Source organism: Sinocyclocheilus anshuiensis, unplaced genomic scaffold (assembly GCF_001515605.1).
Source record: "Sinocyclocheilus anshuiensis isolate Anshui unplaced genomic scaffold, SAMN03320099.WGS_v1.1 scaffold253, whole genome shotgun sequence".
In the NCBI taxonomy this organism is placed as follows: domain Eukaryota; kingdom Metazoa; phylum Chordata; class Actinopteri; order Cypriniformes; family Cyprinidae; genus Sinocyclocheilus; species Sinocyclocheilus anshuiensis.
The window spans coordinates 811,585-833,609 of NW_015537969.1; the positions used below are offsets into that span (position 1 = coordinate 811,585).

General features: G+C 38.4%; 3 protein-coding genes across 3 annotated transcripts; 1 reads left to right on the plus strand and 2 right to left on the minus strand.

Moving 5' to 3' along the window:
- Nucleotides 1-3,343: 3,343 nt before the first annotated feature.
- On the minus strand, nucleotides 3,344-8,085 carry LOC107670079 (protein argonaute-2-like). Its single transcript, XM_016462562.1, is given in 16 exon segments — nucleotides 3,344-3,431; nucleotides 3,698-3,897; nucleotides 4,106-4,207; nucleotides 4,547-4,681; nucleotides 4,773-4,967; nucleotides 5,193-5,283; nucleotides 5,503-5,662; nucleotides 5,743-5,927; nucleotides 6,033-6,166; nucleotides 6,274-6,625; nucleotides 6,735-6,822; nucleotides 6,916-7,050; nucleotides 7,132-7,268; nucleotides 7,383-7,564; nucleotides 7,724-7,843; nucleotides 7,926-8,085. Coding segments are annotated over 15 exon segments (2,289 nt in total). The 5' UTR covers nucleotides 7,829-7,843; nucleotides 7,926-8,085.
- Nucleotides 8,086-12,829: 4,744 nt separating this feature from the next.
- Nucleotides 12,830-14,745, plus strand: LOC107670186 (homeobox protein Dlx5a). Its single transcript, XM_016462710.1, has 3 exons — nucleotides 12,830-13,244; nucleotides 13,700-13,884; nucleotides 14,187-14,745. Exons 1-3 carry the CDS (start codon nucleotides 12,890-12,892, stop codon nucleotides 14,496-14,498), a joined length of 852 nt encoding a protein of 283 aa, XP_016318196.1. The 5' UTR covers nucleotides 12,830-12,889; the 3' UTR covers nucleotides 14,499-14,745.
- Nucleotides 14,746-17,975: 3,230 nt separating this feature from the next.
- Nucleotides 17,976-19,874, minus strand: dlx6a (distal-less homeobox 6a). The gene is made up of 3 exons (XM_016462718.1): nucleotides 19,477-19,874; nucleotides 18,872-19,065; nucleotides 17,976-18,637 (listed from the first exon to the last, which is right to left on the minus strand). Exons 1-3 carry the CDS (start codon nucleotides 19,784-19,786, stop codon nucleotides 18,398-18,400), a joined length of 744 nt encoding a protein of 247 aa, XP_016318204.1. The 5' UTR covers nucleotides 19,787-19,874; the 3' UTR covers nucleotides 17,976-18,397.
- Nucleotides 19,875-22,025: the final 2,151 nt, after the last annotated feature.

A 22,025-nucleotide genomic window follows, 5' to 3' on the forward strand; every position in this document is an offset into this window, starting at 1 on the left:
GGGTGTTATAGTATAGCTCAAAAACCCTTTGTATGAAACTCGAGTTGGAAATTCCGGCAAACATACAAGCAGTACATGGCAAAAAACACGAAACACCAAAACATTGCCTTGTGTACACTTTTTACAGTATAGCACCACAAACGTCAGCGATACAAGGATCTTTGTGCCAGTGTGTATTCTGAATAAACTACCCATAGGTTAATTTAGTATATCACAACCATGAATGGTGAGATATAGTTTATGGATAAAAGCCCAATGATTCAATGCTGCTTAAAATGTGCATGCATAAAACAAAGTGGAGCAAACAGGTGAAAATAAGGTGGATGTTCTTAACCAGAACGCAGGCGTATGAAGTACATTCAAACTGTTCGTTTGTATCCTTATGGTTTTAGCAGGTCATAAGGTAGCGTATTTTAAACTTGCCACCTTAGGAATTAAAAAGCAAAGAGTACAGTAACAAAACTACAATGGTGTGTAGAGAGAGGCTTACGTTTCTGCTTCGGAACACTATAGTGCAAAGTTCTAATGCAAATACATTAGCAATATGTTTCTTAAGGTTAAAAGACCACCTCTGATCACCAAGCTGAGGGGCACAATTCTTTTGATGAGACTGGCATTTTTTTTGTCTGGCATGAATAGAAAAACGTTTCTGAAATTAAAATCTGAAAGTCATCGGGGCACTAACTAAGAATCAACACAACTAACTAGTTTTATTCAAACCATAAGTTGTAAAGCGAAGAGGCATGTGGACACTGTAACCCCACACAAAGCTGAAAAGATACTTCGCCAAGCAATATACAAGCTTCACTCAAGCAGCAGAAGACAATACTCTAGAAAAGATGACTCAAGAGACATAATGTTAATGGCATAACATTGATAAATAATTCAAAGTTTCCAGGGACATTGAGGCACCATTTCCAATTTTCAGTTAACACTGTATGTGCCTCTTAAGAATTGAAACAGAGATGCTGCAGCATAGATTAACACGACAATCTCTACAACACCAGCACCTTACTTCATTCTCCTCCCTTAATCCTTGGCCTCCATTACATTTGCATTCACGGATATTTGAACGGATTTATCTGAATCAAGCTTTTGCGTCAGATTGCTAAAAACATCAGTTGATTGTATTGTGGAAGGAGGGAATGAAAAGGAGGGAATGAAAACAAAAAAAACACACCACACACACACACAAGTGAGACTTGCGTTCACTCAAAGTCCCTAACTCAATTTGGTATGCATGAGAGATTTCACAGACAAAACCCCAAAATTTGACCCCTATATATAAACAGAGTGACGGCTCTGAATGGAAATGAGTTTTTGCATAGTGTAAGAACTCAAGACCTTCTTACATCTGTCAATTTCTAATAGATTAGTGCCAATATGATGGTATATGAAGAAAAAAAACAAGGCCAAGACTATTCTAATATTGATGGTTCTTCTCTATAACATTACAATCTGTCCACCAGTATGTAAATTAGTTACACCCCTTCTGATATAGTGCAAAAACATCTCATATTTCATACTTGAGAAATTGCATATGTTGTAGACCTGTGACTAAGGTGCTGAATTTTTAAAAAGGTTAAAATACTAAAACTCAGTAACTTCTAAAAACATCTAACTAAAGCAGGTCATGAGTATGAAAAGAATGGTTTAAAAGAAATCTGATTGTTCCAGAGAATATCTATAAGTAGTAGTTTGAGCAATGATTTCATCTCATGTTTTAACTCAAGACCTTCTTACGTCTGTTAACTTTTAATAGATTAGTGCCAATATGACTGGATATGAACAAAGAAACAAGGCCAAGACTATTCTAATATTGATGGTTCTTCTCTATAACATTACAATCTGTCCACCAGTATGTAAATTAGTTACACCCCTTCTGATATAGTGCAAAAACATCTCATATTTCATACTTGAGAAATTGCATATGTTGTAGACCTGTGACTAAGGTGCTGAATTTTTAAAAAGGTTAAAATACTAAAACTCAGTAACTTCTAAAAACATCTAACTAAAGCAGGTCATGAGTATGAAAAGAATGGTTTAAAAGAAATCTGATTGTTCCAGAGAATATCTATAAGTAGTAGTTTGAGCAATGATTTCATCTCATGTTTTTGTTGCTGTATGATAAATAGCCTACTATTATTCAAACCTAAAGTTAAGAAAAACAGGAAACCTATGTGACACATTCAAACAAGTATATGGATAAAACGACAATGCGCTGCAATTTAAAAAGGACAGAAAATGATAAAACGGAAATTCACACTATACATTTATGAACATTTTTATAGCTTGCTGAGCACATTTAAAGCATCAAGCCACTTATTCACGGAAAGCACATAATGATCTTTTGGCTTCATGTCTGAAACTTGCAGCACTCAATTGTAGCTTTGAATACATAGCTTAAAACTACCATCATAAAACAACAGCAATGCTAAATCATCTAGGCTAAATGCCAGCAGGTATGGCATCTGAACAAATATGCAAATATTAAAGATGCCATTTTAGAGCAAGTGTTCAAGATTTTCTGTGACATCTACCACTTTCACTTTCAGAGGGATGAAAAGACGACGTTCCCCATTAGTGTAATTATGAGGAAATGACCAGTGCGGTAATGTTACCATAATACAAGTAACAGGTAACAGGAGGTAGGACATCTAGTCATTTCCACACAACTGCACCCAGATAACACACTCATGATCCAGATAAGCACCGGAACTAAGGGCCTGTGTCCATTGCTCTTCAAAGTGCATCTACTTTCACGAGTTACGAGATCAGCGCCAAATAACAACATAACTCTAGTCAAGTATTTGAAGATAAATTAAAATGCCCCTTATACACAGTCTGTTGGATTTAGAAAAAGAAGGGTCAGGGTTTCAGGGTCAAAAGTCATAGATTTCACCAGATCAAAAACCAAACATACTGTGATTCTTGTTTAAAAGTTGAAGTTAAACAAGATACTTAAAAAAAAATGGTAGTCTCAAGAATAAACTCTAGCACCTACAATTATAATGTCCTATTGTGCTTCAGTTATGGTAGGACATTAACTACAAGTACATATGTAATCTTGTTCGGCTAACAGGAATAATTGAGAGCCATAGAAAGAACATCCAATTGTTGATAATAAAAATAGAGTATTTTGTAAGCTAATACTGCTACAGTGGGTACAGGGTTTGCACTATTTACAATACTAAAAGTACCCAGCATGAAAATGACTACATTACAAATGTTCTATATTTATAATTCATATACACAAACATACCACTAAAATCTCTTGGTTAAGAATGCATAGTTAGAAAAAGATGGTTAAAAATTTCAAGAATTTCAAGCTAAAACTGAAGAATTATTTGTCCTGGTGGATCTGCACAGCTTTGGCCAGGGCTTGCTGGTCTCTGCCGTTACTCTGACCTGACGTGTGACTGCCTTCAGCACTGCCGGCAAACAAATACAACACACATAATCAGATCTATTGGTATAATAATGCACAATGAATAAGGTCTTGCATTAAAAAAAAAAAAAAGTCACATCCAGCTGTGTAAGGAAATAAATAAGCTGTGAGTTATAAGCATTAAGGACTTATCTTAGCATACTGTATACAGCAGAGACAGGATGTTGCAGCCCATAGAAAACGTATAACAAACAGGGCTATATAGCCTTCTCTACATGTTATCATGTTAATCGCAGTAAGACCCAGTACCTGTCATGTTCTTTGTCAACCAAGTGGTAGCGAGCACGAAACGCCACCAGGTGGGCGTAGTAGGCTGGTGCAGGAATGGAGACAGAGCGGGTGCAGCGCACATAGGTGTGGCACAGCTGGTAGGTGAGGACCTGCAGCTCATCAGAGGTGAAATGGTTGTCGTCCCACAGCACGTGATAGTGGGACGGCCTGCTGGTTCCCTGTAGAGATTCAGCAATTATGAAGAACTGAAATCACACACACTTAGACAAGCATAATGATCACTAACACTAAAGCCAATTAACCTCCACTTGTTTAAGTACCTGATTGCTAGAAATAAAGCATTCATAAGCACTCACTTTATATAGTGAGTCTATGAATTCTTTATCAACCTTTCATTGGGATCCTATTTGAAATGTTCAATGGTACCTGAATTCCGGCATGACTGCAAAGATAAAAGTCAAACTCAGAAGGATGAGTAATTTTGGTGTCAACTGTGGTGCCAGCAGGGATGTTGCCGCTCTTTCCAACCTTGAATATAAACAGCAAATTTAAAAGACATTTAAAAAAAGAAAAAACATTAGAAAAGTCAGAAAAGGTCATAACCTAACATACATAATTTACTCAAGGACATGTACTTGTAAAATAAATTCTAGAAATATCATTCTTTACTAATGAAAAGAGCAAAGGCTTTTCTGATTCACAAGATGTTTGCAATAACCACATTTCTCACTGGATACTTCCTATGCAGGAAGTTCTCTTAAAACATACGGAGCAGTTTAAAATTGTACAAACTGTGTGTGCTCATTACTAGAAGCCTTTTTCTTTCAAGGAACACCTAAATAGAGCTAAAACTGTGCCATAACCAACCCGCTCATTCCTGTCCATGCAGAAGAGCCTGGTGTGATGTCTCTTCTGCACTACTACAAAGGTGATGCCTGGTTGATAATCTTTCTCCAGCTTAATGCAGGCTTCACGAATAGCCAGCAGTTCATGCTGTAGAACCTGCATAGACAAAACAGTACAAGTAAGATTAAACTAAATGTGCCAGCACCACTTAGCAAGCATTGACAAAAAGTGTAGGCCTGCAACCTACCTGGTTGAACTGGCCCTCTGAGATGCCGTCTCTGTAGTAGATGATGCGTGTTGGTTTAAAGCGTGTGGATTTGTAGAATTGGATCAGCAGCTCTCTCACCATGGTGGCTAGATCCTGAATGATGTCCTGACGGTGCTGCTGCACCCGCACCGTGGCACAGTATCGGCTTGGGTGGGCATCCATACTGCCAACAACCTAAATATTATATTTTTTTAAAATTCAAGTTAGCTTTTTTTATTATTATTTAGCGGGTCCCTTAGCTCGGAGATGTTAAAAGCCTTATTAAAGGCTTTTGAGGTTATATGATATGGCTAAAAATGTACAAGATGTAGATTGGTCACACTTGTGGTATTAGTGCTACTTGGCACTACGCAATTAACATAATCGGCCATAAAATTTTTTGAGGTTTGTCAGGCTTACAGCAGCAATTGAGGGTTTCTTGCCATCTCCAGCTGGTGGATGAGTCACATCTGCACCCAGAAAGATGACTGGTTGCTGAAACACCAAGGGCCTACAAACAAAAACAGTGATAAAGCAATGCAAAAAAAACCAAAAAAAAAACAGTAGATAGCTGTACTTTCTGGTCAAATTTCATGGGAAAGCAGCCCAGGCGTTAACTAACAATCAAAAAGACTCAGAAAGTGCCTTAAGCCTTGTGCACACTGGGACGATTATCGCGCGCGCTATAAGCTTTCTGCATGTCAAAGGCTTTTGGAAAAGCTGCCCTCACCTGCCCTGTGGAAGAAGAATGTTGTTGACTCCACCCAGTTTGACATTAATCTTGAGGCAGAGGTTGGAAAGGGTCTGAGGTGTGGTTTTCTGTACATTCTTCACCTGGACACACTGCGTGGGCATGCCAAGAACAGTGTCTCCAACACGCTTCACCTCAGCTGTGAGAATGGACAGTTTAGAGAGTTACAAATTACACTGCAAACAAAAACACAAAAGAAACAGAGAGGAGCTAAATTACCATAAACTGGAGTCTTCCCAGGTAAAATGACCACCACCAACTGTAAGCCTTGGTATGTGTACTTGAGGTGTTTGAACATGGGCTCCACACTATCTGCTCCCTGGGCATATTTGCAAAAGCACGGCTGGCCCTGAATGGGCATCCCAGCATCGCGCGATATCTTACGGAGCTGGTCAGTAAATGCCCTAGAGAAAACAAAAAAAGGATTAGACCATGTAAGGGTCTGAACTTTTTTTAATAATACCACCAAATACAAAAACTTCTCCAGATCCAGGTCAAAGCTGATTTACTTCAGAAGTAGTTCTGTACACTGCCTCTGCGGGGCAAAGCAGGCAATAGCCCACACTTTGATCTCAATCCCTGTGTGGAACTGCTTGTTCCTCATGTCCCACACACCCTGGACTGGGGTTGCTATTGCTTTGTTCTGAAAAAGCCAGAGAGACACGACCAAATTAGGAAGACACATCCAGATTGGGATTCAGCCACAAGGTCAGCAAGACAAATGTCAAGTTGATCAGGACAGGTTCCTACCCTTCCACCATAGAGAATTGAAGGTGCCTGAAGGACCCGACCATTGACCTCAGTCATCTCGTCTCTTACCATAACTCCAAACTCACGCACATAAGGATCAGTGTTGAAGTTGGCACTTCTCATCTGAAAGGTTAATAACATTCAGAGAAATAAATGAGAGAGATGGGTGGAAAAAAGTAAGCGTAAGATGTGGTCTTGACCAACCTCCAACGGAAGGTAGGTGTGTTTTTGCTCCTGACCAACTTGTAAACATGGGAGATGTGGATATCGCAGCACCAGTTTGTACTTATCCTTGAAGTACTGGGCGACAGTGCATTCAATGGTCTGGCCATTCTCTTGCTGCAAGGGAAACCTGGAGGCAAGCAAAATACATCGGCCTTTGACACTGCATCATCACAATGAAGAATATAAAATGTAATGGCATTCATACAGAAAGAAATGTGCTTTGTGAAAGATCTTACGTTTGATGGCTGGCTGGTCTCCTAGTCACATTACACACCCTGTATTTTCTCTTCATCTGTCCACAGTGAGTGATTTCAACCTTCAGTCCTGCCAGGTGAAGATAAAGCAGTGTTCAGAAAATCATAAAAATAAATTCCATAAAAACCATTTGGGAAGTCACTAATTGCTGTAACGAATCACCTTTGATTTCCTTGGTAAACTTCACTCTCTGGGAATCTGTTAAGGGCTTCTGTTGCTCTTCGATGCTTTTAAAATCCAAAACCTCACACATGAACTCAATCACAGGTTGAGCTTTGTAGAATGCAGTGGCAGACACTAAAGATAAATATAACAAAACAAAGATTAGCATAAGAAGTTTTCAAGAAACATTTATTAATGATATCAGTGCACACTAACCATCAATGTTGAGCATCATCTTCCAAAGGGATGGTCGAACAGACTGATGGAAGCCAAACCAAACTTCTCTTCCTCCACCGAGGGGGTTGGAGCAGCCCTCAGAGGGAGTGAAGAATGAACGTCCGACTGGGGTGTACCTGCAGACACAGCAATAATATGCTCTAAAATGGCACAGTGTGCAGAAAGATGAAGTTTGACACCCCCTAATGGTGATTTATGAAAAACAGAGTTAACAAAACACCAGCATTAACCTCATAGAGGGCAAATGTCTCATGACAACGTCCAGAGCCTGAATGGTCTCAAAAGGGATGTTTGGTAGCCGTCCAGTCAGTGCTTCATGTAGAGCTTGCAGACTCACACAGGACACCCATTTGATAGCTACTTTAAAACTTCTGTCTTTTCCCTCGCCTGGAATTGTGACCTCCAGCTCCACCTAAACAGCAGTTCGGGACATCAGTATGATGTGAAAATGTAAAAGATGTAGCATTTTGAGAAGGTAGAGTAAGAGCATAACATATTTCAGTAACTGCTCTATCAAACATAAACATCATAAAGCCAACACAGACTTTAATATGACTTTATTAGTGCATACTTTCTCTCTTCCAATGGGTAAAGGCATGGCAGTGTAGAGATTCTTCCTTCCATCATACACAGGCTTTCGATCTCCAAAGATCTGCGTCTTAAAGTGCTGGACCATGTGCTCAAAATTTCACTAACAACAAAAAAAAAAAGTAAGTATAAATGTCCTTCCAAACAATCAGTTGAAATTCCAAGTTTCAGTCAAAAGATGTTACCGGTTAACTCTCCGTGGGCATTTCTCAGGCTTTATATCTATGTCGTAATGGTACACCTCCAACTTGGGTATTTCCATTTCAAAGAAGTTGGCCTGAAGCTTGATTGTCCTACCCATTGTGCCAAAGTCTGGCCGTTGAGGTGGTTTGAAGACATACTCTTGTGCTGAGTGTTGAAGTTGGCACTTCTCATCTGTCACAACCAAATGAAATCCATCATGAGGTGTGGATGAGATTTAGAAGACTGAAAAAGGACAGAGAGCTGCACATACCAGTTTGCTGATCTCATCCTGGCGATCAGGCGCAGACCTGGCTGTGGCACGTATCATAGTGGAGGTCTGATTGTCCACACAAACAGTTATTTCTTTTTAACATTAGTAAGAAACACTACCTTTTTTCGACCAGGTCTATTATTTTAAGCTAGAAATGTCCATGTTTAGTTCAGTGGACCTCTGAGCAACTTAATCCTATTAATTAGGCCCACACAAACATTAAGGTAAGACTATTAGAGCTCTGCTCTGCCATATAAACTCAAGCACCCCACCTTACATAACATCTTTATTTTTGTATATACAAACTAAACGGCCAACATTAGTTTGAAAAGTTACTTGCTATTAACTTCATGTTTAACTGTATTGAAAAGCATTATCACACTCATGCTGTTGTACTGAATATTAAAACAGAATAAACACAGCCATGCTGATGTTCAGTACAACAGCACTTGTTTTTTTTTTAAAGGTAATTTATTGCCAACAGATCATCCATTAATTTTTACAGACATTTCTGTTAACCCTAAAACACAACACAATGAAGTGCAAAATTCAAAATACAGCTAAAATACCTGTAAAAAAATTACATACAGAAATTCATAATTCCAATTATTACAGATTTTACAGATTTGAATTTTCTTCAAATTAATACATTGTGCCCTATTTTGGGATTTTTTACAATGTGATACTGTTTAAGTAATAAACTATCTACTACTGTACTGACCCAATCAAGCAGTTGTTTAAAAAAATTAAAAACACTATACAATACTGAATGTTTTAGAGAAACAGTGTGTTAAAACAAAGCTCTTAACAGTAAATTAAATTTAAAGACAATCATTCCTTGGGATTAAAGCTTTAATTAAACATTTCAATCAACTTGATAAACAGTACTGAAAATATATGCTAGGCTGTCGACTGGCCAGCTTAGTCTGGGCTGCTTACCAGAAACATCTGACCCTGAAGACTGATGTTCCTGACACAGCTCAGCAGCTATAAAAGACATAATAACTGGTTTATTTCATCTCTACATTAGTGATCATGTGCAGAAACATATGTAAAACCATGAAAATAAAGCCATTTAAGTTGAAAACAGGTTTCTAGTTCAAAGCCAGATTAGCACTGTAAAATTACACTTTGATTAGAAGATCACAATAAAGCAGTTGATTTTCGTCATTAATATCCATCAGATTTAGTTGTTTACAAATGTTTAGCATACAATAAAATTGGGTCACAGGGTTTGTTGACTTGGGAAAAACAGGTCAAGTTAATGCAATCTTTTTAAACGTGTGAAAAACTTTGATGTACAAGGAGCCTGTGGGTATCTGAAGTCTTTTGCTGACAGATCCCTTGAACGGTCTAACCCCATCTTATCAACCCTAAAAACACAACACAGCAGGAAGATACTAGGGACATGAACCCACCCCACTGGTCAACAGGCCTTTTACCTCCTTATCACCAACACCAGACAAGCAACTCAACAACCTGCCAAACTCTCCCACACACACAAGTACCAGAATGTCTTTTCATTGAACTACAGCAACTGCTTTTCTTTATATCACTATTTCAGAAGCCCCACAAATACATAATAGGGCTCTAAAGCATATAATACAACACTCATCACTTTATTAAAACCAAAGTGTCAACACTTTACAGTAGGGTCCCATTTGTTAACATTAAAGCATTGGCTAACAATCTAACAATTATATTTCTTGATTTACAGCATTTAATAATGTGTGTTAATAAAACAATTGTTATTAGCATGTTGAAAGTAACAACGTGTTGCAAAAGCAGTGTTCATTTTTAGTTCATGTATACTAATGCAGTAAAACTTTCTTGTAAAGTGTTACCAACTAAGTTTATGACTTGAATAAAAAGTTCTGTAGTTTTACTGCTTCTTAAAAATGTGTGAAATGCGTTTTTTGGAATTTCAATATTTCTTACTGAAATGTAACGAAGATGCATAATACACTAAAACTACCTCTCATAAACGCCAATAATAATTTTGTATTCGTAATTTAGATAGACAGTCAACTTTAGCTGAACATCGCGACTGTGCAAAAATACATAACAAAAAGTTACAAATCGACCGGAAACGTGCAAAATTTGGAAGCAGAACAATTAACAATTTATTAACTAGAACGTTAGTTAGTAACTTTTAGTAAGTTACCTGGTTAGCTGGAGAAAGTCAAACTGGTGCCTAACTACCAACGTTAAAACATTTTTTTTTTTAAACTCACATAAAACAATTAAGACCGAAAACTCTAACCTACGCTAATATCTCCAGACCTAAAATAGTTAGAAAGTACGTCATGTTAACATTTTAAAATTGACGTGGATAGGAGTTTAACCAGCCGCTGTAAATTCAAAAGCCAGCAGGTCAACAAGCTTAGCTAGCAGGCTAACAATAACAGTGGGCCTACAAAACAAACCATCGACAGAGATGGAAAAACAAAAACACTTCAGAACTATAATCTAAAACATTATTTGAACATGTATGTCATGTACAGCCGAACGCCATTAAACTAAATTTTTATCTTTATCAAAAACACCACACTTATTCAGTTAGCATTTCGTCGCTAGCACGCTCGCTAATCATAATAATACTCACCACTAGCTGCTCCAATGGGATACATTTTAAACGCTTTCTGCACCTAAATTCAACCGCAGACCGATACTTCTTGCTTTTCTGATGCCACGTAACACATGCGGTAACGGGAAAGATGAATTTTAATTTAAAACAGGATCGATATAAAGGAGAAAACTAGGATTAATGAGCGCGCTGAGTTAGTGGAGCACGAGAGCTCTGAGTGGCCCCATCCCATCCCCCCTTCACAGCACGAGCGCCTATTTACCCGACACTCACACACTCTCACTGCTTCACAGCTCAAGGAAACAGACACTAACATATGTGTGAGGTATCTCAGCGGCGCCTTATGCTTTATTTAAAGTATTTATTCAAAATGACCAAGAGCAGTAACAAAACATTCATGAAATTGAATTTAACAACGTCTAAATAGCGCTGGCGGTCATGATACGTCATTTCCGGCTTTGTTTTAAAAATAATTTAGAGGCCTATATTAATGAAAAAGGTTTAGGATATATTTATTTTGTTATATTTATTTGATATCTTTTTATTTTATTTATTTCTCGCAGTTGTGTTATTCTGTTGTATTACACAATGTAATTTCTGGATTTATTAAGAAAACTCTCTAAGAAACTCTTTGTTTTGCTCCCCTCCCACATTTTAAATAGGGGAAATTTGTTTCACAAAACAATGGCACAAAATTTGTCTTTTTTTTTCTGACCCTGAGGGTGGGTTTTTATCATTTGATTAAGCATTTAAATAATATTTTAAATATTCTTATTAAAATATACCTTATATATAAAATATACTCTATTAACTATGGAGACATATTGAGTTTGGAAACATTTGCTTTACACCAGTGAATGTGTAAATTGTAGTTATTAACTTGATTAATTTGCTTTTGGTTGTACCATACACTGTTTTTGTTCATAATTTTTTTTGTTTTGTTTTTTGGCCAGAATAATTAATTAGATTGTACTCATTAGGCCTATATTTTAATCGCGTGATCAGTCAAACCTGTTGGGTATTAAACGTTAACCAAACCACTAACCTTGATTTATTACTAGACTTTTTTGACATTTTTCCTCATCATTTATGACTAGTCAACACCTGCATTGATGCACTGTTACAGTGGCCATGTATTGTCTTTTTCGAAAATGGATAACAGATGTAAAGAAACTTGGACTACCACGAGTTACCATGACTTATCTCCACTTGGTGGCACCATTTCACCACTTTTGCTGACTACCTCACTGAACGCTTGCTGGACGACTTTTCATTAACTTTTAAGAAACAACAATAGTACAAACTAGCAAAATTTTGAGTCGTTAAATTATATTGTACATATCAAGGTTTGTGTCATTATAAAATCAGTCACACTAAAGTGCTGTAAGTAGGCCTTTATATGCATTGCTGCCATAAATTGTCCTCAAGCACCCACTACTGACAGAGATGGACATTTAATCATATGATTTGATTTAGTGTTGAATGATAAATTATTGTAATCTGAAAAAGTGCGCATTTTCTGGTTACTCTTATGCAAATTAATATGTAGATTAGCGCAGACACAACAGAAATCTGAGATTTAAACAGATTAGCCTATATAAAAACAAAAAACTGTTTAATCCGCAGAACGTCTGAGAGTAGGCTATATAACTAAACAAAATAATATCTGGATATGTAATTGTATCTGCCTTTAAAGTAACATACTTAAGGAATCAGACATTTCTGTTGCATGGTGAGAGGTAGATTTACATGGAATAGATCAGCAGCCGTCTTCTTTTCGTTCAGTGAGTGACTTATATCAAATAATAATCTATTTCCCGTTCAATTTGTTTGTAAACATACCATAAATACTTTTTAAATATTTTGTTCTTCTGAAAACTGGTTGAACGAGTTGGGGAGTAACTGCCGTCTGCCTCGCTCTTTGGCCAATGGCACTAGATCCTCCCTGCAGTGCGTAACAGCGCAATTTAGGATTTAACCAAGTCTTTGCTGCGGGGCTTAAAGCAGTCTTCAAGAGAGACGCTTGACGCTTGCACACACAATGTTAGTGTAGACTCTGTGGACCCCTATAGAGTTAGACTGCCTTTTTACGTTGTCTTATCCAAACTATGACTGGAGTATTCGACAGAAGGATTCCGAGTATTAAACCTGCAGATTTTCAAAACCCTTTTCAGCTCTCCACGATGCATCATCCATCTCAGGAATCTCCAACCCTGCCGGAGTCGACAGCCACGGATTCTGGCTATTACAGCCCTGCTGGAGGAGTTCATCATGGCTATTGTTCACCGAACTCGGGCACGTATGGGAAACCTCTTAATGCCTATCAGTACCAATACCACGGAGTCAATGGATCTTCTGGAAATTACCCTGCAAAATCCTACCCTGATTACGGCTCCTACTCCACAGCATATCACCAATATGCCGGAACATATAATAGGGTGCAGTCACAACCGAGCCCGCAAGGTCAGTTATTATAGCCTATAATATATTCAATTATTTATTAATATTATTACTACTACTATGTATTATACACAATAAACATTATCATGGTTGAGCATTATTGTTGAACACATCGTAAACCCAGGGTATTACAGTTGTTTCTTATTATAAGGTTTGAATTTTGTAACTGAGTTGGACAAAATTTTAAGCTGTTGCAGCATTGCATCTAATTCGAAATGTGTTCTTTAACGATTTACTGTGTTTTATTTATACATAGCCTATGCAAAACACTGCATGCATTAAAAAGATAGATTACATAGAAATAAGAGCTTGTAAAATACGTAAAGATTTAAGAAATTATTCTGACAATCAAAAGTCTCAATGACTTTGAGGAGCATAAATCACTGCAAGAATTACCAACAATCGAGAGAGTGCTTTTCTATGCCCATGTATTTATCTAATTTTTGTTCACCCGTTAGAAAAAGAAACCGCCGAGCCCGAGGTGAGGATGGTCAACGGTAAGCCCAAGAAAGTCCGGAAGCCTCGCACCATCTACTCCAGTTTCCAGCTCGCTGCTCTACAGAGAAGGTTTCAGAACACTCAGTACCTCGCGCTTCCAGAGAGAGCCGAGCTCGCGGCATCGCTGGGACTCACGCAGACACAGGTTCGACAATATTTTATTAAATGTTTTATTGTAATGTCTTTTATGTAATACTCATATAATAAAAGGGCTATGCATTTTAAATTAAAATATTAATATTAGCTTGCGGCAACGTTGGGAATCACACAAGCGCTTGTTTGACATTTAATAGCCTATTTTTCAAAGGCTGTTAAAATAATAAACGATGTTAACGACATTATAAAAAATATTTTTTATTAAGAAGCATAAATCTAACAGAAACAGCCATAATGCTTTATTAAGGAATTCGCCCTCAGAATCTCATACAACCTTTTGTTTCTTCACAGGTGAAAATTTGGTTCCAGAATAAGAGATCAAAACTGAAGAAGATCATGAAAAACGGCGAGCTGCCTCCAGAACACAGTCCGAGCTCCAGCGACCCGATGGCGTGTAATTCACCGCAGTCTCCCGCGGTCTGGGACTCACAGGGTCCTCAGAGACCTCACCATCAGCCGCAAAATATTAACACACCGGCATCCACGTTTCTGGAAAGCGCCAGCTCGTCCTGGTATTCCTCCACCGGGGCAATGAATTCTCACCTTCAGGCACCCGGCACGTTACAGCACTCGTTGGCACTCGGATCAGGAACGTTGTACTGAAATTGGTTTATTATTTTGTTGTATATTGGACTGGTGTTAACTTTTTTTTTTTTTTGAGGAATATGCAATGTATCGATATGGCAGTCCTAGAAGAACGTGTATAATGTGTAAATTGTGTGCATGTAATTTATTGCATTTGGAAGAATTATTAAATGTTTTAAATGGACAGTGGACCCAAACATTCTGAATGGTGCCTTGAATTTTGACCTCGACGCGTACATCCGACGATGTGCCAAAACATTAAGGACAACCCTAAATAAATGTGTGCTTTTCTTTAATTATCAAACATTTTGTCTTCTTTAAGTTAACTTGTAACTCAAAACAGATCAATGCACCGAGCACTTTCTTTGGCTTTAGAGCCTTTGTGATATGCTGTTTGCTCGAAATTTCTGTGATTGCTAAAGGGACTTTAACTCTGTAGGCCTAAAAAAAAGAATTGCTAAATGGAATTTGAGAAAACCATGATATTGTATTAACATTTTGGGATCGTTTGTTCAGGGCTGAGTCACTATTTAATGGCCAAGAAACATAACATTTTTATACAGACTCATTAAAAAAAAAAAAGCATTTGCTTCGGATTTGGTCTTCAGTTAATTAAATGAAAACGTAACATTTTAACCGAGTGTATTATTATTATAATAATTATTAATCTATTAGCTAATTCCAAATAAACGTTAGATGTTTTTAAGTTAGTAAAACTGAACATTTGATCTTTATCTTGATTAAAACCACCCCTGACGAACGAAAAATTTGGTCTGGCAAACAGTGTGCTCTTCCTTGCTGTCTTTGTGTTCCTTACAATTAGTAGCTTTGAATTGTAGTGAGGAGGCGAAGGGACGGCGCGGAGATCTGAGACAGTCCGCATGCCTGTGGGGGCAAACCGGCTCCAGAGACCACAACCCAGCCCTGACAGATCCTCCTCCTGGAAAAATGCTGAACATCTCATTAAAACCAGTGCTAACATTTCTGCAGCTGAATGCCACGATAAGTCGTGAAAAGAACTACCCAGGGCATGGCTTAATTTGGCATTTTCTTTGTTGACTATGGAGTTGATAATATTGCAGGCCTATAACCAAAATAATACAAAATCAGTCCAGCGCATAGTCGACTGGCAATATTTCCTCACAAATCTTCAGTTTCAGTGTTCAAAATACACAAGCTTAAGTTCATTCGTAAAAAAGAAAATAGTCTGGAGACTGACTTTTCCCCCATAACACCAGAACAGAATTGGTATTTGCCATGTTTTGAACACAAAAATAATGGTTACCATAACTATAGAACAAAAGGTAAATCGCTACACACGCTATAGGCCTATTGTTTATGGTTTTATTTGAAAGCCTAGATAAACACCAAGTCGACGTGACGAATATACCCAATAGAAAGCCATGACACGATTATGACAATAACGTAGTATGTACTAATAGGCTTATGCATTTTGTTTATATCCCTCGCACCCCTCCCCACACGCACTCGCTTACGCACGCAGACGTTGCGTTCACGCTCAAAACACACACACACACCAGCAACTCCAACTTTGCCTCTCTTTCTATTTCACATACACAAACCCGCTATATCCCATGCCATTATATCGAGAGCCTTGTTAAATTCCAACTGAACATTTTCCACTCAACGATTTCACTGCAAACCGTGTATAAATAATGTCAGTTAGCTTTACTGGACACCCTCAACTGTAACACTCAACAATAATTATACTTCCACCAGGATTAGCTCCATTATCATAATCTGGACATTTACAATTATCTATAATTTGCAAAGATGCGCCTGGTTCTTGATTGCAGAAGGTTTTTTCCCTGGCTCACCATCACTAAACAGTGACAGTAATAACGGCTAATTTTGCAGGCAATATATAAGAGGTGTCGGGGTGTGCAAACACTTTCACACCTGGATTTGCTTACTCAACACAAGCGGTACACAGGAGCGTCCGCTTTCACAACGGTATCTTTATTGAAACATTGAAACCAGAGATTTTGATCTATGCCAAACAATAAATTTATCGAAGGTAAGTGTTGCTCTATTACCATGTTGTTTTGTTGTTGGCTGGTTTGAGTGTCGCTGATGGGTGGCCATTGTTATGATCTGTAGTTCGACTTGGGAAAGCCAGGCTATTTTACAGGAAAAGGTGTGACACAAACGCTGGGATGTAGTAAACCGGTCATGATTTATATTGCCGTTTCATCTCTCCATTTTTCCCATGCGCGCACACACATTCTTGTATATTTAGCCTAAGAGTGCTTTCTCACAATTAGGTTAGGTTAAATCTCAGTATTGTTAACTTCGTGCATTTCGGTATCCACGGCTGTGTGTCTGATCGTGTCTCTGTCTGTCTGCCCGTGTCAGTCAGGGGCCCTCTATGTGTAGGGGCCTTAACTCTCACAAACACATTTTGTTTTTATTATTACGCGTAATCAGTCGTGATTCACCCAAAAAAAGATTTAGCTGTAGTATTTTAGGTTGCAAAAAATCTCAGGGTATATTTTGAAGACATTTATGTGTGCATAGTGCTGAAACCAATGACAAGCGTGTTTTTGACGGTTCCTATTTCAACATATAGCCTACGTTATGTTCATATAGGCAGAGCAAACATTTAAATGAACCATCCCAATCCGCTGATGAGGGAACCTTTTTAGAAAATCAAGCCTCATTCTCTGCGACTGGGACATCCACGATTTGACAGCTGCAGGGGCTTCTCGTCTCCCTATTCAACATTGTAATTTTAGATAATATCCCAAGCGTTCACTCTCCTCGGCAATTTGTACATGAATAACCGAATAATTTCATCTTTTGTTTCGTCTTTGCCACTTCAAATCCAAATAAAGATGCCTTTTAGTATTAAAAGTGGTAGAAAATTACAGGTAATTATCTTTGACGGTAAAAACGCTGTAATCAGCGGGCTACATCAAAAATTACCCTAATTATGTCTGCATTTATGAGAATGGAAAAAAACCCTCTCTTGGATAAAACCCATAAATTGTCCCAAATATCTCCTTCATATTAAACGAGACTGCAGCTGGGTGCTTTGTTCAGGATCGATCCTGCGGCGAAAGGCATTCAGCGTCTCGCAGATCAAGGCAGAGAGAAAGGGGAAAAACATTTTGTCAATACCTTAATAATTGAGCTAGAGAATGACAAGATGGACAAGATGCAGCTCTATTCTGTAAGAAAAACACTTTGAGAAACCACCAGCTCGGGTAAGCCATTTTGCTATTGCTTCAGATATCTTTCCAGCATTAGAAAAAATGTCATGTGGAGGTAACTATTTACATATTACTGTGCAAGTCGTTTAAAGGTCCTAATTTTGTATGTTTTATAAAGAAATTATTTATTCATTCAATGCAGATTATTCCAATAATCAAATTCATAACTGATTCTAAAAAGTCTGTTTCATAATGTCTCCAAAATAAAAAAAGGCACGACACGATACTTGAAGTCATGTTTACTCCATTTATGACAAAACATAAAAAGTTAACAACTAAAATCGGACAATATATTTACAATCAAATTGCTTGCTTTTGCATGATCAGAAACATCTACCAAAGAGGTTTGAGTTCGTTTTCAAATGCGACTCAAGCGCGTGCGATGTGACAAAACGTTTAGCTTCCTGTTCAGATTTCATGTTGGCGATGAATGTTTGATTAGAGTCAAACGTGAGAACAGATTTTTAATCAACCTGTTTATGATGCTACCGACAGTTAATTCCATTGTTGACCTTCGCCACACCACATGTCTTCATCCTTCAAAAGAAATCGTCCCCTTAATATGCCAGAATAGGTCTCTATTAAGGATGTTAAGCCGAGGACAATGTGCGTCCTAGCGCACGTGAACTGGGCGAAGACAGGATGTCAACATCAAGGCCTCTGGCCTAAAAAAGGGCTAGTTGCCTATCTCTGCATGGCGTCCTGATGAGGCGAAGAGTACCAGTGTGAGTAACCGGGCATGTAGCTGTTAGCAGACATGTTTACTCCTTTAGAGGAGGCTGAGACGTCCCAGATAGGAGGAATGGCTGGAGAGCGCGGGGACAGGGCGATGGAGCCGGGCAAAGGGTCACTCTCGTGAGGGTTACCGCCTTGTTTCAACAACTTCTTGAACTTGGACCTTTTGTTTTGAAACCATATCTTTACCTGAAAGACAAATAAAAAAAATTTAGGTTGCTAAATTGTTAAGTTAAGGTGATGTCTAATTTAGTGTAACATGATATTTTATTTTTGTCAGGGTAAAAAATAAACAAACGTATTATACAGCCTGCTTCCAAAACACCATTATTCCACCATTATCAATAACAACAATCAAGATATAATACTCAACCTAAATGAGCAACACAATAAACTAATAATGTAAATGAGTCCACATCTCACCTGCGTCTGTGTGAGCCCGAGAGAGGCAGCCAGTTCCGCGCGCTCTGGTAGCGCCAGGTATTGAGTCTGCTGGAAACGGTGATTTAGTGCCTGGAGCTGCAAACTGGAATAAATCGTCCTCGGTTTTCTGATCTTTTTGCCTTTTCCGTTGAAACGTATTTCTCCATTTTCAATCACTGTTGTTTTCTGCTGTTCTGAAAGGGGTGAAGATTGTGGAATGATGTATAAGTCTGTACAGAATTTAAAATGCGATTTTTTTTCGACAAACACAAATAGTCTGTAATGTTCATTCAAGCACTCTATAGCATAATTACATTGTCTGTCATATTTAGGAAATTGCATGTAGTGACACGTCGAGACGGAGACAATTAGATGCTAATTATAATTTGCTATGGTGGGTAGAATCACTGGCGGAACGCAATAAATCATTTTGAGGAGAACACCGTTACCGCTGACATAGGACGGGTAAAACTAGGCGAGAACGAAAGAGAACTGGTAAGGTGCTTTAAATACGAACTTGCCGTGTATGTCCTTGTTACATTTTATCGAAGTACAGCTTAGCAATGAAAACAGAGCTGTAGGTTTACGCGTGCAAATACGCTTACCTGTGGCGTCTAACCTGGTCTGTGCTCCGCTGGCGTTACTGTGGTAGGACGGCAGGTATGGACTGTGGTGGGGATGGCTTACATAGGAGTAAGGTAGCGACCTGTTATAGGAGTTCGAGCCGGAGTACGGAGAGCTGTCGTGCTGCTGCTGCTGATGAGACGCGGAATGGAGACAGTGGAGCGGATAATGGCTGGCGGCCATCGACGGGGAGCTCTGTTGTGAGTGCGATTGCTGTCCAAACTCCATGAAAGCAGATTTTGACGAGTCTTGAGCCTCCAGACCGTCAGCCATCGTCGTCATGGTCATCATCAAATTTTCTGCTTTGAGAGCACTTATCCCCTATCTCTGAAGTCCAAATGAGTCCTTTCGTTGTGTTCGTTTCTTTCTCTCCTTGGTTAGGAGATATTGCCTTATTACCTCCAAAATGTATCCTTTTTTGTCCTGTAATTCTCACACGGTATGGTGGAAGGTGGGCTTGAGTAAAGGCAGAGATTTTAAGGTGGATTCTGTTAAATTTGAGTCCTTGCTTCCAGACTTGATGCAGCTACTACAAGTAAAATGGTTTGTCTCCAAAGGGCAGCGCCTTCCGATTGGTCATTCAACCTAACGTCATCAGTTCTCTGCTTTAGCTGAGACTTCACAGCGAGTTAACCTACCTTAACAGCTCCCACCGTAGCCATAACCATGTGGAGAATAATAATGCTGGGATATCCCTCTGAAATTCACAACATTCCCACTCAGATACGCGACTCCTGAGACAATGTCGCGCGCTGCCATCGAAGTAATTAATCGCGTGGTTCGTAACCGCGGCAGAGGTGCCAAATAACGCTTAGCCTACAAACGGCGCAAACACTGAATGCATCGAATCGATAGAATACGATACAGGACAGCGACTTCATTGCCTTACGTACAACTACAGAGTCACTTTTATGGATGCATTTAGCCTAAAAACAGCAGAATCCACACTAGTAAAATAATAGCACAACACAAATAAAACCACTCAGAACAACACATAAATAAATAGGGTGTGATTTACAGTATAGAAAAAAATCTATTAGGCCTAGGTGAAAATACGCGATGCCAAAATAGAAAAAGCATAGTTTTAAGCGTCTTCAGAGAGGATTCACGTGAACTACTAAACACGCCAGATATGTTCTGGTTTAATTAAGCCCCAGTCACTGAAATGCCCGGGTTAGTGACAGCCTTTCCTTGTAGTAATCACGAGCAAGTCACAGTCGAAAATATATGCAAATTACGAGTGCAGTTTGTGGTTTGGCAAATCGCGATCACATTATAAACCACTATGTAAATATACCCTACAACTGCAAGGCTTTCTTCATTCTCATCTCACTCAGTTTTTATTTTATAGACAACGAGTTTCCTTATGATATGGCATAAATTTACTTTAAATGGTAATGAAAAAGCAATTATGGTCGCAATCAGTTATATCCAAATCCTCTTTGATTATCCGTTACACTGTATTCAGACTGGCGCTATAAAATTAAGAACAATTCGTCTGTAATGATTATAGACCTTGTTTATTTTGGGAGGTGGATTAAAAGTGGATATAGCATAAATTATCTGCTAATTATACACCAGTGTCGCCTCAATTATCCTCTTATCAAAAATGGTAGCCCTAAATGCAGCATTTAGTTTCAATTTTCTCCCTTTCTGTAACAAGAACTGCGTACCTTGCTATTATTACTTAGGGATGTTATTTACTTTGCCGGATTTAAGAGTGCACAAGCGGCGTACATAACCATTTTCCATGCTGGACTGAACTTGGGAGAGACGGAAAGGCAGCTGGTCGATCTGAAAGCTTCTGGATTTCTTCTCGTAGTCAAGATATCAAACATTTTGAGTTCAAAAGAATTGTGCCAGGTAAGAGGAAACATGGAGCATTAGTTCATTCGTTTGAAGAATACTGAATGTTTTTGTTTATTTTAAATATTATTTAAAAAAATCTGCCACAATTTGCTTAAATGCAACTGTCAAATGAGTTATCAGTGGTGATCAGGAATTTGATTGATTATTTCTGCTGCATGACCAGTGTGAAAATGTTTGTCAAGCAAGTGAGAGCGAAACCAGAGACATCCTTGGCATGGTACAAACAAATCTTCCAATTATGCTTTCTTGTTGGCATTTTAAGTGCTTAACTGATCGAGACTTCATGGTTTGGTACCTTTGCTACCTGTGTTGACAGTTTACCTTTGACAAATTGAGGACATGTCTAGAATGGCTATATTATCCAGGGATTGATCTATTAAATGATTTGATAAAAGCTGACAAAATTCTGCAACCGGCCAGTAAATCTGTTTCAGCTTATATTGTACACAGGCTCCGTATGTCAATTAAAACTAAATGAATTTACTTGCTGCTGAATTATCGTAAATGGTGTTGTGTTGTAGAGAAATTGTATTCCAGTATCTGAGGAAAAATGCGCGGAAATAGAAAAATACAAATATGAATAAAATATGAGTGACTTTGAGTTAGTTTGAGAACACCATAACCATTGTGTTACAAGTTAAAAATTGAAGTAAAAAGTAAA

Bases quoted from the DNA above. Each gene is read 5' to 3' on its own strand.
- LOC107670186 (XM_016462710.1), top strand. From the start codon at position 12,890: ATGACTGGAGTATTCGACAGAAGGATTCCGAGTATTAAACCTGCAGAT. The intron at 13,245-13,699 runs GTCAGTTATTAT...TTCACCCGTTAG, and splicing joins GTCACAACCGAGCCCGCAAG to AAAAAGAAACCGCCGAGCCC. The intron at 13,885-14,186 runs GTTCGACAATAT...GTTTCTTCACAG, and splicing joins TGGGACTCACGCAGACACAG to GTGAAAATTTGGTTCCAGAA.
- dlx6a (XM_016462718.1), bottom strand. From the start codon at position 19,786: ATGATGACCATGACGACGATGGCTGACGGTCTGGAGGCTCAAGACTCG. The intron at 19,066-19,476 runs GTAAGCGTATTT...CACCCCTTTCAG, and splicing joins GACCAGGTTAGACGCCACAG to AACAGCAGAAAACAACAGTG. The intron at 18,638-18,871 runs GTGAGATGTGGA...TTTGTCTTTCAG, and splicing joins TCGGGCTCACACAGACGCAG to GTAAAGATATGGTTTCAAAA.